At 42.5% G+C, this 21,237-nt stretch overlaps 1 protein-coding gene across 6 annotated transcripts in view; it reads left to right on the top strand.

Annotated features, from left to right (window-relative positions):
• The window catches only part of AAK1 (AP2 associated kinase 1), a 125,846-nt gene extending 108,289 nt beyond the window's left edge, over positions 1 to 17,557 (top strand). For 4 of the 6 annotated variants that reach the window (XM_077805962.1, XM_077805961.1, XM_077805959.1 and 1 more), the window contains one exon: positions 11,174 to 17,557. In XM_077805962.1, the coding sequence (XP_077662088.1) occupies positions 11,174 to 12,315 (1,142 nt within the window). In that variant the 3' untranslated portion in view covers positions 12,316 to 17,557. Of the gene's footprint in view, positions 1 to 545; positions 651 to 2,531; positions 4,998 to 11,173 lie in introns of those variants that run through there. The other 2 variants (XM_077805964.1, XM_077805963.1) reach the window with 2 other exon arrangements.
• The last annotated feature ends 3,680 nt before the right edge of the window (positions 17,558 to 21,237 follow it).

The raw sequence follows: 21,237 nt of genomic DNA, 5'->3' as shown, positions 1-21,237 counted from the left end.
TTTTGTACACCTCCCGTGTGCCAGGCTGCCATTTTTCTCCTCAAATCCCCCTTTATATATGGAGCCCCATGACCAAAGAGGTAGACTGTTCTCTGGAACTGTACGCGTGTTTTGAGAGCACCAATAAGATGATGCAAAGGAACATTTTAATTCCTCTTTGCCTTCGCCCCCAGTCCCCCAATCCTTGTTGGCCGTGCAGCATGCCAGCGTAACCTCAAACCCATGTTTCTAGCTCAGCTAGGAAATGTACTAACTGCCAAAGCATTGGGTTGGCCAAATTTTATTTTGGTTCTCATTATTTGGCTCAGCTGAGTATGTGCATGTATGTTTTGGGTTTGTTTTTTTTTCTTGCTTTTGAGTTTAATTGACTCTTCCCCTACTACCTTCTTAGACTTACCAACTTAATTTCAACTTTTTATTTAAACTCTTGCTTTTTAACCACTTTAAAAAACAAAACAAAAAACAACCCTAACATTTTTGGCAATTCTAACATGCTTTTTCTGCTATCTTTGCTTCTCTACCTGCGTTTCTCCTTTACACTGCAGAAGATACTAATCTGATATCAGGCTTTGATGTTCCTGAGGGCTCTGCAAAGGTGGCAGAAGATGAGTTTGACCCTATCCCAGTGTTGATATCCAAAAATTCACAAGGTAAGCCAGGATTTTTAAAAAGAACACACATGATGGCAACCAGTTTATTGGGTAGTCGTGCTAAGCCATACACATAAATTACACCAAAATCCTATCTCCTTAGTGATCAGTGAGCCTAATTCTCCTCTGGCTTATGCCAGTTTGTCTTACTGCATTGTCTTTTAGGTTACTCCTGATTTTCAAACTTGGGGGGCGGGGGGGTGAGAATCAGGCCCAGTGAGATAGGATAATACAATATTGAGAAGGATTCATTCACCACTTGGTCACAATGCCACTCACTCAGATTTGGCCTGGCTGCCCCACCGTCATGAATTAGAAAGTTTGCTGTGTGTGCCCCAATGCTTGAGAACTGCTGAGACAGGACAATGGGTATAAACCTTTCGTAATTCAAACATCTTGTCATCCCAGGAGTCAGCCACACATCCCATGTCCTGTACATGCCCTGCCACGGGGCTGTATCAACTCAATCACACAAACATTTCTATGGTGTAACTTTACTTCTTAAGGCCCTGATCCAGTGCCCATTGGAGTCAATGGTAAGGTGCCTATGGACGTCAATGGGCTTTGGATCTGGCCCAAGAAAGAGAAAAGGAGATTGATCTGTCTTCAAACCTCTTTTGAAAGTGAGTTCATCCTTTCTGGCTGGGATTTGCAACAGTGCCTATGAGAGTTAAGTGCCCAACTTCCAAAGAATTCCTGTAAGAGACAAGTACCCAAATCCCTAAGGCACTTCTGAAAATTCCAGCCTCAGTCATTAGGACTTTGCAGCCTTCCTGTCTATTTGAGTTCCAGCCTTGTATGTTCATGTTGCCATCCTATCTACAGACGATTGTTCATACTTATATAAGGATGTAGCTATTAAGAGGCATTGTCCCTTTAAAAATAAAATTAGGTGAATGATGCTCCATTAATGGGTTTTTAGGGACAGAGGGAGGCAGCTTTTTTGGAACAACTCCTGTCAAATATGACTTGTTTCTGCAGTCTGGCTGCAGTGAAAATGTTTCTGAAGTTCCTGGTGAAATAACACATATTTTTATCACATGATCCATTACTCTTCTTTGGCCAGTGGAACACTTGCCTTTTGTAATTCGCCTATATCCTGTCTTTCATAGCATGGAGCGTACTGCATGCCCGCTCTGCCGCTAATATTCGCTTTGAAAGAATGACCCTCGTTAAGAAAAATCCTAAGTCATTTGGGGGGGGATTTTTCAAATGCCCTCAGTGCAGGTTTAAGTCTGCTCTGCTCCCACGTGAAGTCAATGGAAGGTTCACCACTGACTTGAAAGAAAGCAGAGGGGGGCCAGTGCTGAGGTGCTTTTGAAATGTCCACCCCAAATAAAGAAAAAGTCTTTGTATAGAGAATGATATAAATGCAATGGGGGATTTACAGGATCACTTAAAAAGCCTATGAAATGGCTGTAAATGACTTAATGGTGTCTTGCAGAAATTTACTCTTTAAGTTATAGAAGTACTCTTAAAGATCTAGAACAGAGAACATCCTTTCTGTAGATTTTGTAACCCATCTTATAGCAGTATAGAAGTATATCATTAAAAATCCTATAGAATCCCATTGATTTGATTCTGATAAAATTCTCTGTTAGACTTTTCCATGCAGGCCCTATTGGGTGTAAATCTTGGCAGTGGCTGCTACCTTCTCTCCCTCACCAGTAAAAGATCTATTACCTGACCCATCTTGTCTCCCCTAATATCCTTGACACGGCTATAACAACACTGCATACCATAGTACCCGTAACATAGAATAGCTGAGCTCAACTTAAAGTTGCTTTCTCTGGTTGTTCTTTCTTTGCTTGTGCTTGTACATCTGAAACTAACCTGTGTGTGTCCTGTTCAATACTGAATTCCTATCTCTCACCCTTTCAGGTGGGCATTCTAGAAACAACGGTGGAAGCTCTGAATCCAGTCTTCCCAACCTAGCCAGGTCTTTACTGCTGGTGGATCAGCTCATAGACCTGTAGCAGTGACCCAGTAGCAGACGCAGTTTCTGTAACATACCTTATCTACGTTTTCATTTCCAGAGGAGTTAACCTTCAGGTTTTTTGGGTTTTATTTTAAATAAATAAATAAATCTGCAAACAGAAGGAGACAAACCCCTATGTTCCCATCTCCCGGCCCAGGAACGGATTCTATTTCTGTCCCACCTACTCCCATAGTCCGTCCTTCAGCTCATCCCTGGTACAATCTGCTATGGTTCCTTGTGCACCTGTCTTGACTAGCATAGAATACCAGGGTTGGAAGGGACCTCAGGAGGTCATCTAGTCCCACCCCCTGCTCAAAGCAGGACCAATCCCCAACTAAATCATCCCAGCCAGGGCTTTGTCAAGCCTGACCTTAAAAACTTCTAAGGAAGGAGATTCCACCACCTCCCTAGGTAACGCATTCCAGTGCTTCACCACCCTCCTAGTTGTTAAAAAGTTCTTCCTAATATCCAACCTAAACCTCCCCCACTGTAACTTGAGACTATTACTCCTTGTTCTGTCATATGTCTAAAGGAAACGCTACTTACCATTATCCACTCTGCCGAGATTTACACATAGCTCCACCGAAAGCTTAACTGCAAACGAATTAGTGAATTGTAGTCTCTGTATGATCCTTGCTAGAAATGGCACACAACAGATATTTTTTCCCTTAGGCTAGAGTGCTAATGTAAGTGTTTAACCTTTGAGGGGAGAAGGGAGGATTTCCAACAAACAGGCAAAAGGAAAGGACACACAAAATCACTAGTGCTGTTCATCTCCTAGGTAGGAGACAATTAGGAGAGGATGGTTTTAAATTGGCAATATATGCGTCGGGGGGGGAATTAAATTGGATTTTGCTGCAGTGCAGCTGCCCAGTAAATATGGTGATCATGTAAATTGAGAGGGTTTTCCACAACCCCTCTAAAATGATCCTGCTTACGAACAAATTGTGCTATCTCAAAAAATAACCCAAAATGTTAAAGCTACAAAAATGACCCCAAGTGAAATATTTCAAAATTGAGAACCAAATACATGCGAGTATGGCTGTAGTGTCTTGTTACTGAATGAACTGTTGGCCAAAAAGGGCAATGTGGCAGCAGCGGATGTATTCCCTTGTTATTTTTGTGTGTGTGCGTGTGTGTGTGTGTGTGTGTGTTTAAAAAACAAACTGTAAATTGTGTACAAACAAAATTGTCCAACCGTTGTTGGTGGTTTGTTTTTTTTTACCCTGGGTTTTAGTCAAACGTCTCGTATGTGTTCTGGATTTTCCTCTTTTCCCTTGTAACTACATATAGTGCAACATAGTTAAGTATGGAACCATTTTTCAGTAGACAAGTTACTGTAAACTTTATTCAGATCTTCAGTCTTTGTAGAACAAGCATGCACTCACCTCAAACAATTGGAGATAAGTGCTGACAAGCTAGATACCACTTGATGGCATTTACCTTTTTTCTTTTTACCTTGACATGCTTAGTTTGTCAACTAACTGGATACGCTAAACTTGTTTTCATTGGCTTATGATCTTAAAGTCCAGCATTCCTATCATATATTTGAAAATTCTTCCTGAATAAAAGGACTCGTCCTCTGTAGTGGAATAATTACTAGCTTACTGCTAACCTTGTGTATGTGTATGTAGCTGTATTGATAAAAGTGCAGATTCTCATGTGCGAAAGTATGAATGACTAAATTATAGATGTATTGACCTCTCCCTGAGAGGGAAAGACATTAAAGTCTGTGAGCATTTCTCTCCTATTGCCAGTTTCCCCACTATTTCTCCCCCCCCCCCCCCACATTTAGTTTAACAAATTCTGTAAATAGAACTAACCATCAATTGTCTGCTCTCCGGTTAATCTTCTTTTACAATCTACACTTCATAATAAAAGTATTGCTTAAATGTGTTGTATCATTATATGTGTAAAACTGCACTTTCCAGAAGAAGCTTTACATGAGAGAACTATGGAAATGATCTTAGTAAAATTGTCAATAGAATTTTATTTTTTTTTGTTGGTTTTTTATTCCTAAAGCGGGCAAATTGGACTGGAGAACATGAAAAAGCTTTAGATAGAAAGTTATTGTATAGCCAGATACAGAAAATACATGAAAAGAGAATGGATTTTAAAAAAAGTAACCATCTACTGTATATTAGAAACCAAGAGATTTCTGTGAATTAAAGTACTTTTAAAGAATGTTTAAGATTTTAAATTGAATAGAATTTGTTCAAGTGTTCTGGAATCAACATTATAAAAGCACTGGGTTGTTTTGGAATAATGTATTCAATAAGCAGCGGTGGATGTTCTTTTTATTGTTTTTAAAATAGCTATTCATGGATCTGGGAGGGAAATACAATACAATGGAAGCATAATCCTTTATAAAGGTGTATGATTTAGACCCAGCTCATAAGAAAAGACTTGACACTGATTGTTAAGGAAATGTTACAGAAGAGATCTGTGGAATGGAAAATGCAAGTGAAAAATGAAGACTTCAGTTTCTTTAAAAGAGATGGGGGATTAATTTTAAAAATAGCTAAAACTGTTGTCAGCCAGCAAACATTAGGTTCATGTGGTGTAAACTGCCCAATTGGGAAGAAGTTGAATGAAAATTGCTAGCAAGAAGGAAAGGCACAGAGTGAACTGTCATCCGGTTTCTATGCCAAAGAATTTTGGTCCCCCGAGTGCCATAAGAATACAAGTTTACTAACCACCGTAAAGATGTTCTGTTACAGTCATGAAAACGAGGGGGGGAGACGAGTCAAATGCTTATCTGTCTCCTCCAAGGGCTGTTCCTCCGTCTGTTGTCCCAAAATGGGTCGGAATCTATGCTGAGTGAAGTGACGTGAGACGATTCTCCTTTCTCTGCTAGTACATGCTGTTGATTCATAGAACGATGACGAAGGAACCATCACATCCTGATATCCTTGGGTCACTAGTGCAGTTCTTGACATGAGTTTCCTTTGTAACTTAATAGATGCTCCTACCAGGATATTATACTTTCAAATGTAGCCACCATACAAAAGTCACAACTCCTCCCCTTTCAAGGCCAATGTAGGACGTCACATCCTTTGTTATAACATCAGGAGCAGGATTTATTTGTGGAGTTCCAAGTTATTGCATAAATTGGTGAACAGTTAAACGTTGAGCCCCTGAAAACAATTGATCAAAATGGGTGGGAGTATCTTCCAGTGGCAAAGATGACTGTGTGTCAGAGCTTCTGGGCTCTATTCTGACACATTGCCATGCGCATGCGGCAGTTGTGGCAAATCCCTCCATGGAACCCAGCAGTTGTGTGGAGGGGACTTCTCCGACTGATGGCCGGGCTACCATTTAAAAACCTATTTTAACTGGAGTGAGGAAGCTCCCCTTCTTCACAACCAGCCCAGGGCTAGCTCTGCCTAAAATGGCTTTTCCGTAAAGCCGTTTGAAAAGGCTGCGTCACTGGAATACAAGGTCAGATAAGAATCGGGTGGCCCAGGTGAGCGTAGAAAGTTGAGGCAATCGAGTACACGGAAAGAATCCACCATCTCCTCAGTGAAGGTGAATAAGGGAAGCATTGATCACTTTTTTTTTTTTAAAAGGTCACAAACAAACCTAGCCAATAGCCGTGTGTTCCAGCTATTGTATTAGTTTTACCCAGTCAACATCAGACGATAGTATCTTTATGGCTTTGTCTAGATAAAATGTTTGGGACAAAATAAGCGGAATTACTCCATGGAAAGGCAACCTCTGTTCTGTCAATACCTGTATTCTTTCAAAGGTTCTAATTGTAGGGCCTGATCCAGTGTCCATTAAAGTCAATGGAAAGTTTCCCATTGACTTGAATGTGTATTGGATCAGCCCTCCTAGCCGACGGCAAAAGCTGTTCAGTGTATGTTTCGTTTTCTTGCCTTAATTATTTTAGTATCTTGCAATTACTGCACAAGGTTCATAAAAAGAAGAAGCCGTTCAAGTGTTGATATTCTAACCTGTAACAAGCTGTCTCTTCCCTCTCGCCCACTATAAGCATTAAGGTTATTACAGGTTTTATGTGTTGCTAATCTATGCAAACTAAAGTCTCAAAGCAGCAGTTATCACTTAAAGTTGATTTTTTGTGTGTCTGTACTTACTGTAGCAATGTGCACTACATCTGTTTGTTGTGAGTATTCTACACTGCGGCATTGTGCAGATCCTGATCTATCCCAGAATGTATATTTTTAATATTTACCTTCTCTCTGAAGAAGGTAAAGCAAGTCGATTTTCTTGAAGTGTTTTCTTTAGTACAATGTTTGAAGTCTAAAAATTTCTGCCATGTATTGTATACGAGGGGGGGAACAAGTTATCAAAACATAGTTCTAGCTTTTGTGTAAGGGCAGCTGTCCATTGGCAGTGTATTTCTCGGCATGCTAAAGTGTTAGAGTACCATCTCCCAACAAAAAGAGGTTGTGTGCATCCCATTCTTGCACAACTTTATCGAGGTTGGCCACTGGACCTGTAGAGGATGCCAAGAAACTGCTGTGTGGAGATTGTGGGTGTTCCGTGTGTTCATAAAAGGCAACCAGGCATCTTGTTTAGCTTGCCTACCGATAGTCTGACTGGAAACGGTGCCGTGAAATAAAATGGGCAGGATTTCAAAGCTAGCTGCACTGTCGTAGTTTCACTAAGCCTGCCTTTTACATTCTAACCACAGCTATTTGTGGAATGGTCCTTTCTGCCCTTCACCCATGACATAGAATGATATGGCTGGTACCCTTTTAAAGTAGAAATCTCCTTCCCTTGAGTGCCTCAGTCACCTTGGTCTCTCTCTTTGACCTGGAATGGGAATTGTTGGACCACCCATCATGTTGGAGACTATCTATAGTAGCTAACTTAAAGGATCCACTTGCACTAATGTTTACATTGCATGCTCCTCCAGACTAATCAGCGACAAAACCTGGGGCTTGGGCCGAATAGAACTGCCTCCCTATTCCTGTCATAGAGTAGTTTGTTAACTTTTACACCACCCTCATGCAGACCTTGAGCACTTCAGAGTCTGTAAGTTTAGCCTATCTCCCTATATTTTTTTTAACTCGCTTAAATCGTTTTTATATAGCTGTAAGAACAAACCCATTGGTTTACTGCCCCTGTCCAAAAGGGGACACCCCTAAATATTTTAACAAAGCTTGGCATCTTCTTGTTTTGTTGGTGATGGGAGTGGTGCGCTTGCTACTCTTGTAGCTAATCCTTACTCTTCTCTTAGTGTTGGTGAAATGCACGGAGAGAACCAGAGAACTTATAACATGGGCCTGGATCCTTCATCAATGTTGAATCCATTGTGGGGCCGAGTGATTGATTTGATTAATTTTAAAGGGTACCGCTCAAAATTTTCACATTTTCTTCCTTCAGGAAAAGATGCAGGAAAATTTCCGTTGGTGATGAATTATGGTAGATCTTTGTCCTTCTCTGTTAATATCGCCCTCACAACTAAAAGGTTAATTACCTTGTAAAAGCATTGAACCATCAGAAGTTACACTGAGGGGTGGCTGGCCCCTCTCTTGGACAGTGCTGTCCCAACTAAGCCAAGGTGGCACCTCAGACTTGTATACCTTTACTGCATTTCTGCTAGTCTTTATTTGTCATATGATAGCAATATGCTAGAATACAGTGGCTGGCCATTTAAAAAAGAACAGCTCCTATCAGAGGACAGTTAACTCATAATGATGTTGGGGAGCCAGGTTTCCCCCACTTGTAGTTAGAATAGGAAACAAGTGTGATAGCATAGGTACTGGTGTGGTAACCATTGGCAAATGCTGAGATTCTGATGGCAACCACTGTACGCTTGCCTAGAACTCCATTTCTGTCGACACATGGCATCTCAAGTGGCACACCTATACATACTTGTTTGTCTTTAAAATCTTTAATATGATCTAATTCTTGTAGTACCTTCCAGCAACTATTACATAGGCTCAGGGTGAAACTGGCCCCGGTGCAAGAGGCCAGCACAAGATCTAGGCTCTGCATAAGCACTGTTTTGGGCACTTAAGTCTCACTAAATGGTGCAGAGGCCTTGACTTGGTCTTCTACAGAGGTGAATTTCACTCCCGAATGTACATGGCCCTCTACACTTAAGCCTGAGTGAGGTATTGAGGCGTGGAAGGCGCAGTGGCTACCCAGGAGAGCTTCTAATTCCCTTGCATGCGTCTCTGCAGGATGTAGGCCTAGCCCAGAGCCACTGGTCTGGCATGGGCTGAAAGCCTTGCACAGGACACGTGCACAAACTGCAGCTGCCCTGACAGCCCATAGTTTGGAATAGCTGCCACAGGGCAGCTGCTTTGCCTATCGGAAGCTAACAACAAAGGCAGAGAGCAGAATGTCATGGAACAAATTATGCTACCTTCCTAACCTTGACAATGTACTTATCCGGTGCTATCCCCATATTCTGTTCAGATGGTTGCTGCTACTGTCCTTAACTGATTGGGGCTTAAATCATATTGAACCTGTTTTCCCTCCCATCTCTACCTTTTTATTGATCATACTCTGTACACAGTGATTGTAGATAACACTGAAGGAAGAAAAATCATTCTGGTAAAATGATTTGTCTAGTGAAATATTGAATAGTTTGCATTATAAGATTATAGTGTAATTTGCATGTATGTTACATCTGTGATGATACACGCTCATGGCCCTCTTTTTTTCCTTCTTATCTTCCTGTACCACATCATGTTCCAATGTAACTGCATAATTCAGAAAGGCTTCTCCAAGTCCTGGTCTTTGTCAGCTGCTGCTTTAAAAATCACACAACAGCACCCAGCTTGGGAAATATATAATCAACCTCTTGGAAGGAGGGAAAAAAAAATCTATAATTAGGCCTTTTTGTTACTATAGTTGAACTGAGATTAGTATTTAAGTTTAAATCATTGCTGACAACATACGCTTCAGAGAAGGTAGACAGTATTTTTGTACAGTATCTTAGAAAATGCTCACCTATATCTACACTGTTTTACTTTACAGTGTAATGTTTCTTAAGTGAAAGTTTCCCAATAAACAATCATTTGGCTGTCTGAGTATTGTGTCTTTAATTATGAGAAATGGGTGTAATCTATTATCTGTTTTATGCCCTGAAGTTCAGCGTGTTTCCATATTTAATATACGCAGAGGTTGGCAGGAGGAGGGGGTGATCATGCAAGTTTTCAAAACTGTGAGGTGTTTTGTTTAAAGCAAAAGGAAGTGTTGGTGCATCTTTCTGTCCTATCGCTCGATGAATATCACTTACCAAAACGCAAATCTTTTTGTCTGGAATCTATACTGCTTAGTTTTTCATGTGCCTTTTTCCTATCCTCTTGCTAACATGAGTCCAATGACATACTTCTAACCTGCTAATAGTTCTTTGAAGGTAAGATATCTTGTATTCTGATAACTGTCTGTGTGATTCATAAGGCAAAAACAAGCCAACTCTTGGGCTTCTGTAACTAGAAGACAGCAGGATAGTAAGTGTCCACTTCTTCCTTTATTAGTAATGTCTTACTAACACCTAGAACCAAGCTAGTCCATTAGGGTCATGTTAGATATTTCATTTGTAATCATTTATATAGGGTTGTTTAAATTTAACACTGTCTGTTTTGCAATGGCTTGAATACCATTGTGAAAATTACCAGATTTGATACAAAATCCTTGCTAAGGGGAACACGTTTATTTCTTTTAAAACACCTACTACTTTCGCAGTAAGGGACGTCAGTGTGTGTATTTTACATGCCCTAAGTGTATTGTCACTTTTCTGTGAGTCCGCTCCCAGAAACAAAATTAAGTATTTTAAAAATGCCCAACAATATACCGTAGAACCCCTATTTGATGAGCTAATTGGAAATTGAGGCATTCGTAAAATCCAAGAGTTCATAAAATTGAAGACCTCAACTTTGCAATAGGTATGGTGCATAAGTTGCAGTGTGGTGCACTTTGTTGTTCGTTTTTGTTTTTCAAGCCACTGCAAAGTGATTTGCAAGGCACTGAACGCATCAGAAAGTGAATGATGTCAACTTGTTATGATTTTTCCGCCCTCCCCGTCAGAAAAGATGGTTAATATAAGAAGTCATTTGTAAGATTGATATTTGTAAAATCGAGGTTCTACTCTACTGCTATTTGCACGTAGGGGGCTGTTATGTCAATAGGCAGTGTTGATTATACCGAGACCTGTCTGTTCACTGGTACTTCACTCTAGACAGCAGTTCTCTGAAACAAAAACCCACATAGGTTGTGGTTCTTGTGGGTGACCTAAAAAGATCCTCATAGAACGGCATCAGGAGGGAATGTTGAATTGGAATGTATGCGTATCTAACATCTTACATCTCTTTTTAACATGTTTTACTTGTGGTGTCCTTAATTGTTAGGAAGTGATGAGTTTTTCTTTGGTTTTTATGTTTGTTTTTTTTTCCAGTTTGTGTACAGTGAATGCCTTGCCTGTTCTTAATTTTATTTTCCCATTTTCCATGTGTGGCAGTTTATATCTGATCATCATGACGTTTCTGATGTGGTTAAGTTTCTTTTGCGTTTATGACTACATGGATATAGCCCCTCGAGTAATGCTCTTGTTTTGTTCTTATAGGTTTGCAGAGGGAACAAGCTGTATATCCTGACCTAACGACTGAGCACAGTAAACTGTCTGCTGCTACCGACGTACTTCCTCTGTACAAAGGCCAGCCTGAGATGCTCGAAGCGAAAACTCAGCACAATTCGGAATCTGATTACTTCACAAGAGGTGGGCCTTCAAGCAACAGTTCCTTCCACAGCAGTGAGGGAGAGGGGACAGACCATGAGGTGGACATCTTAGATTGTAGTGGGTCCAGGCCTTTACTTATGGACTCAGAAGAAGAAGAGGAGTCCAGTAAGTTGCAATCCACACTCAAGGAAAAATGTATGGCTTCCAAAGAAGATTCCAAGCCCCAGCCTTCCCAGAGCCGGAGGGGGAAAGCTCTGTTTACAGCCTTCCAGCAGCACTCCGGAGAGATTTTCAATGAGCCAGATGTCTTTGCCACGGCTCCTTTCCGAAGCTCAAGAATAGTGCATGATGAGCTGGACATCTTTACCAAAGCTCCCTTCATCTCCAAGAGCAATGTGTCTGTCAGGCAGCCAGAAGAGGCAGATGTATTCCTACGTGCCCCTTTCACAAAAAAGAAAAGCTTGGAAGAGTTGACTGCTCATAACGTTTCTAAGGAGCCTCACGCTCCAGCCTCTTTCCTAGGTCAAACTGGTGATGTCCAACATGTAGATAACTTCAAGTTCCGAAACTTGGATACAGGAACGTGCGGATTGTCTGTCTCATCTAGCGCTCAGTACTCCAGGGTAGGGTTTATTCAGCCAGCCAACCTTCCGTCTCATTCCATAAGACCAGTAGAGACCCAAGAAGGCATTCCTCCTAAAGGTACATTTAAAGATCATGGTTGCATTCCTAATGATAAAAACCAAGGACATGCACTCCCCCAAGAAGCCGTCTTGGGTTCAATGGTTAGTAAGCCTTTCCGTCCACAGTCTCTATCAAAGTATTCCCGTCACTACAGTCCGGAAGATGGGCAGGGTCTGGAAGTCCAACCCATAGCAGCATACAAAGTGGTTTCTCAGACCAACAAACAGGCTATTGCAGGATCTGTCTCTATTGCTTCTCTGTCTTCCAGGACTAAAGAGCTACCCAGCATTGACCCATTTGCTTCAGCACCCTTTCCTTCCAAATCTGGAAGGCAAAAGCCTTAAACAGTCTGAGAGAAATGGGGGGTGTGCATATCTCACAGGACCTTCAATCTTAGTCGAAACAAGCAACATAGCAATATTTTTTTCAAATATTATTTGATACTCAGTTAAGGCATTTTAAGTTATGTTAGATAGTTTCAGGATATTGAATGCCAGGCTCTCGAGGTTTTCCCCATCCTTTTTGAGTTGCTGGTTTTCCCCAGTATTTTTTTAGATTCTTATTTAAACCGGTAATACTCCATACTTCCTGGCTTCAGTGGGGGGAAATCCAGCAGGGATAAAATGAATTACCACTGATACTAGCATACAGTTAGGATGCTAGAGCAAATCAGTCAGGACAAGCTAATGCTCTGGAGAAGAAATGAGTTTGAAGTAGAAAGGTTGTCATGATTCTCTTCCCCCCTCCTCCTCCCCCGGCCCCACCTCTTACCAAGGGGAATTCTGGAAGAGACCAAAGGACAACTCTTCCCAACTGTTAATCAATGTCATCACAAAATCAGGAGCTGTAGATTGGGAACTTGATGAGGAGAGTGTGTGTGTGTGTTTATCATATGCACGCGGAGTAAAATTGACACGTGCCACTAGTCTGCCACAAGACCTCTGCACCATAGAAGACCTGTTTTAAGTATTGCATAGGCCCTCTGTTGGCCTTCTTGCCTATAGGCAGGTTTTACTCATTGCAGATGTAATAGGCAATTTTCACTGTCTGCAGGTGTAATACATGAAAATGTATCTTTCTATGGACCTGATCCAAAACCTGTTGAAGTCAATGGAAGGACTTCAATGAGCTTTGGATCAGCTCTTTGGGATCAGGTACGTATGGCTGGAAGTATCGGCATAGCAATCTTTCAGACACATTCTTCCTGTCACATTTGGCTACACTCCAGAAATACCATGATCCTACTGTGTTACTAAGGAAAAGAACAGTCGCTTAGTATTTATAATATAATTTAAAATGTTAGTGTATCACACTTGAGTTTAGGGGAAAATGTAGTTGTTTAGTGTGGAAGTTCATTGTGATATTTGTCATGTTACGGTTGGTGGCTGAGCAGGAGTACAGTTGCCCTCTTCAGGAATTGTTAGTCTCACAGAGTGCCTTTTCACACAGGAAGGAAAAAGGCAAGTATCCTTAATTAATAAGTGTCCACGTTTAATGGGAAGTACCAGGTAGCAAAGCAGTCCCTGTCAAATCTGTTTTGTTTTTCAAGCTATTTCACCCAAGAAAACACTTCTAAATGTCGGACGATAGGGATGCTTTTGGCTGATGATCATTAATAGTGGTGTCCTTTTTTTAAATGCCTGGTGTATCCAGAGAAGCCACTCTCCTAGTGGACATCCTAGAAGAGGGCGATCTCGGGAAGGTCTCCATGACTCTCATTTTCTAAGGGCCTGATCCAATGCCTATTTGAAGTCAATGGAGACAGTCCTGTTGACGCCAGTAGTCTTTGAGCTGGCTCTTAAAAGCGTAGCCATGATTTTGTTTCCAATTTAATTTGACAACTGAATAAAAATGACCTAGAGCTTTGCACTGAAAATGAAGGGAAAATTCTGCCCTTGGTTACACTCTCAACATCTCCTTGAATTCTCTGGCCTTGCACGGGGGAAAATCTTAAGACAGCGTTGATTTGCCGAGGTTTTAAAAGTTTGTAAATAGATGGTGTGGGACTGGTGTTAGGCTCTGCCATCTTACAAGATAGACAGGTCCTCCGAGAAACTGTTAGCTTTATTGAACAGAGTATGTAGCGGGGGGGTTCTCCTTTCTCACTGGTGTCAATCAGTGTGTGACTTGTAAATCCAGCAGAGTCTCACAAGTGTAAAGCTGGTGTAAATGAGGGTAGAATCGGGTCCAATCATTTAAACACAAGACTTTCCAGTCTCATGGGAAACTGCTTTGCAAGAACTCCAGACCTATGACTTTGAGCTGCCAGGTGCCCAAATAGCTGTTCAAGGAACATAAAAGGTACATTGAAACTACATATCAGCAGATCTTTGCTATGCAAAGCAAAACATTTAGTCCTATGGCTCACTGTTAACATAACAGCCAGGGAGGGAGAATTAGAACAAACTTGTCTGCCACCAAATGGGAGAGGATTAATGAAACACAATTCATCTTCCCCTGCCCAACCCACACTGTAGTCAGAATGACACGAGCCACATTTTGCTGGTGGACTGGTGCAGCTCTGACTTCAGCGGGGCTGTACAAAAGTAACCAAGGGTAAAGAACTTGACCTGATGTGCTTAATACTCAGGTAGGGGAGGGAAGAATACTTGAAAATAAGGAGCATAGATTGCTGGCGGTCGGTGATGTGGTTAGTCTAGCTCAGGTTTAGAGCCTTTTTTTAAAAGGTGGGCAACTTCCTGCTGCTTGTCTGTTGTGTTTCAAGTTAGGGTCTGCCTAGGAAAAACCACAGCTACAAAATCTGTCAGCCATCCTAGAAAATGGAAGTACTGTAGACCCGTTTCTGAGTTTCTTGGATGTAATGTTTCTCCCCAACTAAACTGAGGATATAGTTTGTGTGTGGATGGCTTGGTTGGTTGTTTGTTTTTAAAAATAACTTATCAAATGCGTTACTGCTGGAATAGATGAATGCGGAATGCCTGGAACATCTGCGATGTCAGACTGTGAAATACAAGGCATACAGATGAGGCTTAGCATTCGGGCGCAAATTCATCCCTGCACCTTTGCAATCCCCTGTTATGGTCCTTCGTGGAACCTGGAGACAGAACTTTGCCCTGAACTGTGAACTTCACTTGGCGAGGTAGTGGAGGGAAGGAAGGAGAAATGTAGGTACTATGGGCCTGAATCTGGTGTAAATGAGGAGCCACTCCATGGCAGTAAATAGTTACACCAGCATAAATGGGATGAGAACTGGACCCATTGTAGCTGATAACTGGATTCCCAAACCTAGGTTCTTTATTTTATGGGTGTGTCAGTTTTTTTTTTTTTTACTTGAAAAAGTTACTATAGAGCTCTGTTGCTCTAATGTCTGTTACTTGGAATGCTTGACCTTTTGTGAAAAGTACTGATGGAAAAGTATGAGCAAATCCTTCTTCAGACTCCTGCTAGGATCCAGCTCTTTGCTTTCTTGCCAATTAGTGTCCGTAAGGAAGACCGGAGTTACCGGTAAGTCAGATCTAGCTATCTTACACTGCCAGGTAGGATAGAAAGGGAGAATGGGAAATGTACAGTAGCTTTGACAGCTGAGAGTATTTTCCTCAATTTCTTTACTTAGGTTTGTTATGGATTGAATTTTCCAACCAGGATGTTGGCAGTTGACATCTCATTCCTCAAGCACTTTTTATGAAAAGCAAGTTAAAATTGTACACAAACTAACAATCCTGCTAGTAAACCCAACAGGTGAATAGTTTTAACTACGTACAGGAGCACTCTGTTCAGATGAGTTCATTTTGCTCAATCTACCAACCACTGGAATTTTGGTTATGATCAGAAAACTCTGAAAATTGCATCTTGTTGCCCTACTAATCTGATTTTTCCAGATCAACTCATTCCCCCCCACACACACACACCTCTCAAGTTGCCAGCACGACAACCTCAACCTGATCAATTAAAAATGGAGTTGTGATCTCCCTGTATCATCTAAAGTTCACTGTTTTAAATGCACGTGGCAGAATGTACTATGGAGCTTCTGGGTTTTTTGGCAACCCTGATTTCATAAGGCTTTGACTTTTTTACTGTTCAGTAGACAGAGCTACACAATCCAAATGTGACCATTTAAATCACTTTTCTGAATGTACGCACAACTTAAGAAATGTAATCAAACTTTTTTTTTTATTTCTGCCACTTCCCAGTAACCAGTAAAATTGCAGCAATCAGTTTTCAGTTTTGGCTCTGGCCAAAAATGTTAAAGATCCCTTTTCAGAAGCAACCAAGACCTGTTGAATTTCAAGTGCCTTAGGCTCCTAAGCTACGTGGGCACTTTTGAGAATAGTACCCTTTCCAGTCTTGCAACTGGATCAATGCAGATCGTGCCTGCCCGGAATCCCATCATGGTCACTGTTTTAGGGGGTCACCTGCACAAAACAAGGTCTTGGTGAACTTCCTGGTTGGCTTTAAGCAATTGGCAGAGCAAGGAGCTCTTTCTAAGCTCTGCAACTCAGTGGCTGTCCCTATTTGACTTTCTAGGAAGGAGGAGAAAACTCCTCTCTTCATGATAGCAGCAGCAGGATGAGGGAAGGTCATTTTTGTTCTGATTCTCCTTCCTCCCTCTCCCCTGCCCACCTTGACTTTAACCATACTACAAATGTCGTACCACAAATCACATAAGGTTTCTCCTGGTTGACCCTCCCCCCCCCCCCTTTCCAAATGCACTCACAGAAAACTCCAAATATCATTTCATGCTGCTGTGTAGACAAGTACCAATCAGTCCTGTGACAATCTTCAGCTTCTGTAATTCACAATTGTGGATGTGGGGGCATCGTTTCCCAGCTCGCTGCCAATTTAAATTTGAGTTTGGTTAAACCCTTTCCTTTGGAAAGGATTAATCAGAGCTTCTGCACATGCAAATTTAAGCCAGGCAATCAGCTCAGCTCTGTGCATCTCACTCCCCACGCATTTTTACAATGATCATAGCCATAAGAGCTGCTTTCGTATTAGTCAGCATCTTCTTTATCTTATTGCTCTGCTTCCAAGACTTGTAACTGCATCTGCTCTCCCTTCCAACCAGCTCAGTACTATACTATATGTGATTAAGTGTTGAGTTTACAATCTTATTCTCTTGAAGCCAGCGTGCACTCAATCTGCAATCTACAATATGCATGGAGCACACAGAAGATCCTAAACTTGCAAGAAACCCAAGTAATCAATCCTGAAACACTGTAGCGGGGCATGTTTTCAGCTACATTTAATATAGCAAGTTTTATACTGAGTGGGCTCTCTAGAACTGTGAGACTTTCAGTCACTCCAAAGTTGGGATCAGTTACGTTAACTCAGCTTCCACCAAAGATTGTCCTGTAGGAGAGTTGGTTATTGTTTGGGTTTTTATTTAAATCAAGGCCTCTTTAGGACACCCAAAGACTCCAAAGTATTTTCACCGTGTAATCTTTTATTCTGCTTTTGAAACACATTCCTGAATTATGATGAGCTGTGGTGATGATCCTACCAAACCACAGCCTTTCGTTTTTGTGTTGTGTACTGTAAATGTTCTACTGTTATAATAAATCTAGATGTGCCGCCTGTGAAATTAGAGGGGTAATCACAGATTACTCTCTCCTCCCCTCCCCCCCCCCCCCCCAAAAAAAAAGAGAGAGAATAGAAAAAGGGATTCATAATCTTATGCAGGTATAGGGAGGGTAGATTATGTTCTGGGTGAAGAAGCCTGATGAGGAAATATCCAGTGGATCTGAATGAGGCAGATTCCACTAAGCATTGATGAAGATAGCGAAAGACGTTCCTAATGTGACGTTCAAAAAGACAGCGAAGTCTTTCTTAAGGAACAGAGAGCCTGAGTTGGACATGTCAGATAACTGGGAATACAATCTGCATGTCACTGTAGGCTGTGTATTGTGAGACCAGAGCTTCATTTAAATCCCATTTTTATTAGGGTGACATGGGCATGGTGTTGGAAATACCTCGGACTTGCAGACTACAGGAGTCCTGTTGCACTCCAGGTGTGATTCCGCTATGTTGCTGGTAGTCTTGATGGAGAAATGTTAGAGCTGTAAACTTACGTCCTTTTTATTAAAAACCTTATCTGAATAAAATGTACCTTCCCTGCTCTGTGTTCCTTCTTGTTAGTATGAAATCGTCACCAGTCTGGATACAAAGCATTTGGTTTCGCAGTCTCTTTCGTCACGCTGGTGTTAAAGGAAAATTTCCTGATAGTTGAATTTCTGCATGCCCAGGTATACCATGGTGCTCAGCAACCAAGGTCATGGGTGCCTCTAGAAAGACTGAAGAGAGAGGTAGGATTCTAGGTTTTGGACTAGGACAGTCAAACTAGCATGACTTCTCTGAGCACAGTCACACAGTGGAAGCCCCATGTTATTTTTAAAGGGATCTTGATTTGCCTAACCTAGGGCTGCATAAATAATACACACATGATGGTGTGCAGCTAATCAGCCCTCATGCAGCATCAGCGATGGATCCCAGAACCTCATTGCAAAAACAAAGGCTGTTATGACACAAAAACTCTGCTTTCCCTGGAAGTAGAGAGTTTTACTTTCCGTACGTTGCCGCGACCTTGCAGTTTAACACCCACAAGTATACAGCAGCTAGTATGTTACACTGTGCCTATTGATTTGTGTAAATGTGCCTTTAAAAAAAAAAATCAAAGAAAGTGCAGACATATAGAAGAGCAGTGTGGGCGGGTAAGGGAAGCCTCCAGCTTAGGAAAAATCTACCACCACACCTAGTCTCTTTCAGGCTCTTCCCTTGGGGCAGAGTTGTTGAATTCAAGCACAAAACTCACAAAGGAACACCAAATAAAGCTATTCCCCGATAAACGTGGGGGCTCAGAGACCTTTTCTTCCGCACCCTCTTTCTTCTCCAGGGCCAATCCCTTGAACTGAACCGCCTCAACCCCTCTCTTGCAGTTCCCCTCTCTCCCTCAGCCACTTGCAGGCTTTTATAATTGATCCCTTTTCATGCTGGTCGGATAATTGAAGAGGGTAGCCTAGCCCCAGGCCCATCAAGGGGCAGACCACCCTGTTACAAGCAGGCTTCAGTGAAGCTTACAGGGAGGACTTACTCTGTGTCAGCACAAATGGTGGCCAAAGAACAACAAAGCAAGTAGAACAACTAATAAGAAATACAAGTGATGGGTGAACAGAATTTTCTCCAATGGAAGAATGAAAGTCTGATGGGCAAAACTTTTGTGCCCCTGAATTGCTGCTTGCTTCTGAAGGGTCTGAGGCAGAAAAAACAGATGTGATTAGCCCAACCCTAGCTGCTCTCCAATTCGATATAGTGTATTGCTGCCAAATTTGAAGAGGCCAAGTTTTACAGTAATGCCCTTTAAATTAATCACAGGTGTATAGACTATGTGCTAATCTTGGTGAGATTACTGAGGATTCAAATGTTCCCTCTGAGAGAGAGAGAGACACATACAGACCCTTATTCAGCAGCATAGCTGTACACAGTACTGCTCAGTAGGTGAAATCTGCACACCAGAGACCCTCTGTGTCAAAGACTGTGCAATCTAAACGAATGAATGCAATACGCTATTCTCAGACCAAATAGGTCTCCGGCACGCTAGCTGGAGGAGAGTCTAGTCTGCCAAATTCTTGATGATGGAATCTAATCATAGATTTGTGCAATACATCTATGCTGCTGGGCTACTGCCAAAGGACAGTTACCCCTTTTTGATCAGAGCAGTTAGCCAACGTCGAGGACCTTGCAGGTTGTGTCCGTTGGGGGGGAGACGTTGATGATGGAGTCAGGTATCTCTGATGTGTTCCTGTTTGTTTACAAAGAACGTACAAAGTTCTGTTTGCCAGAACACAAAAAGAACCGAAGAGCACAAGCCAATTTCTTTGCTCACAATGTCAAGCCACTTTCAGCCAGCACTCAGCCCAAAAAACTCCCTGTAGCTATTCAAAGGGCTATACTCCAAGAGTTGGTGCTTCCTTACTGTCTTCTCAATAAATGGGTTAGTCTCTAAGGTGCCACACGTACTCCTTTTCTTTTGCAAATACAAACTAACACGGCTGCTACTCTGAAACCTGCCTTCTCTGTGTTCACAGGTCTTTCTGCTGTTTTATATACACAAACCTCGGCAAAACAGTATGAGTCAGCAACACCCTTGTCTGTTGTCATTTCTCTTAGACACAGGTTATATGTGCTGTAGGACGAGGACTGTATTTTAATGATAGCCTTGCAGCAGGGGCCTGGTTCCTTTAGCAATTACTGCACTGCAAGTACGATGGCAGGTAGGTATTGTAGTCTCAGTTTAAGAGAGGGCAGTGTGAAAGACAGAGAGGGGAAGAGCTGCACTTTCTGAAAGGGCCACTGATCCTACTGAAACAAAATATGTGCTCAAGCAAGTGTCAGGCAAAAACAGAAAGGATCAGTTCTCTGGAACAGCCACTTTCCCTGCCTTTGACCAGCGCTAGACCCAGTGGAACTATGATCAGAGCTGGGGGTCTGTGGGTAGTGTTATAACAGAAATGTAATGAACACGGTGTTTGTCCCAAGTCATGGGATTTTGTTGGTTCCCTCAAAGCCAGAGCTCCTGGAATGATGTGACTATTTTAAATTAGTTTTAATTAAAAAAAAAAAACCAACAACAAACAGTACATTTCTAGCTCTCCTCAGTATAAATGCTCAAAGCACAAAAACTAGAAGGTAAATAAACCCTGCTACTTTTAAACCAACCTTATGGTTGCAGGGGAGCAGCGACCTGATTTCTGAACGCTTAGGGGGGTGGGGGGGCAAAAATAACGGAGTTTTGTTCCCTGAATGTTGCTCCACTGTGTTACCCTAGCGTATAAACTCCTGCTCTTTTTTCCTAAAGGCAGAGGGCTTGCAACCCTTGCTAAGCCAACGGCTCGGTGCCTCGGTGGGGCACATGGGGTCGGTGGGTTTTGCAGCAGCCTGGGGGTTGCTACGTCGGTCGTGCTAATAAAAGAGGGAGGAGCCTGGGCCCCAAAAACTGGACAGGGGGGAGCGGGTCGGGAGCCCCGGGACGGATCTCCCGGGCCAGGTACCCCAGCAAAGGGACAACCTGGACAGGTGGGAGCCCCTCGCCCCACTGTTGGGGCTTAGCCAGGGATCCGTGCGGCTCCCCCGCGGGTTTGCTGCAGTGGGGGGGAGGGAGGAGCGGGCCGCCCTGGGCCAGGCTGTGGGGGGCGCGCGCCCCATCCCCGGGACTCTGCGGCCCCTCAACTCCCCCCCCCCCCGGCCGCGCTGCAGTTCCCCCCCGCGGCCGGCAGAGGCCGCCCCAGCGCCTCCGACTCCGGCCTCCGCAG

Source organism: Eretmochelys imbricata, chromosome 26, assembly GCF_965152235.1.
Source record: "Eretmochelys imbricata isolate rEreImb1 chromosome 26, rEreImb1.hap1, whole genome shotgun sequence".
NCBI classification, from domain to species: Eukaryota; Metazoa; Chordata; order Testudines; family Cheloniidae; genus Eretmochelys; species Eretmochelys imbricata.
This window is presented reverse-complemented; position numbering and strand designations above follow the sequence as displayed.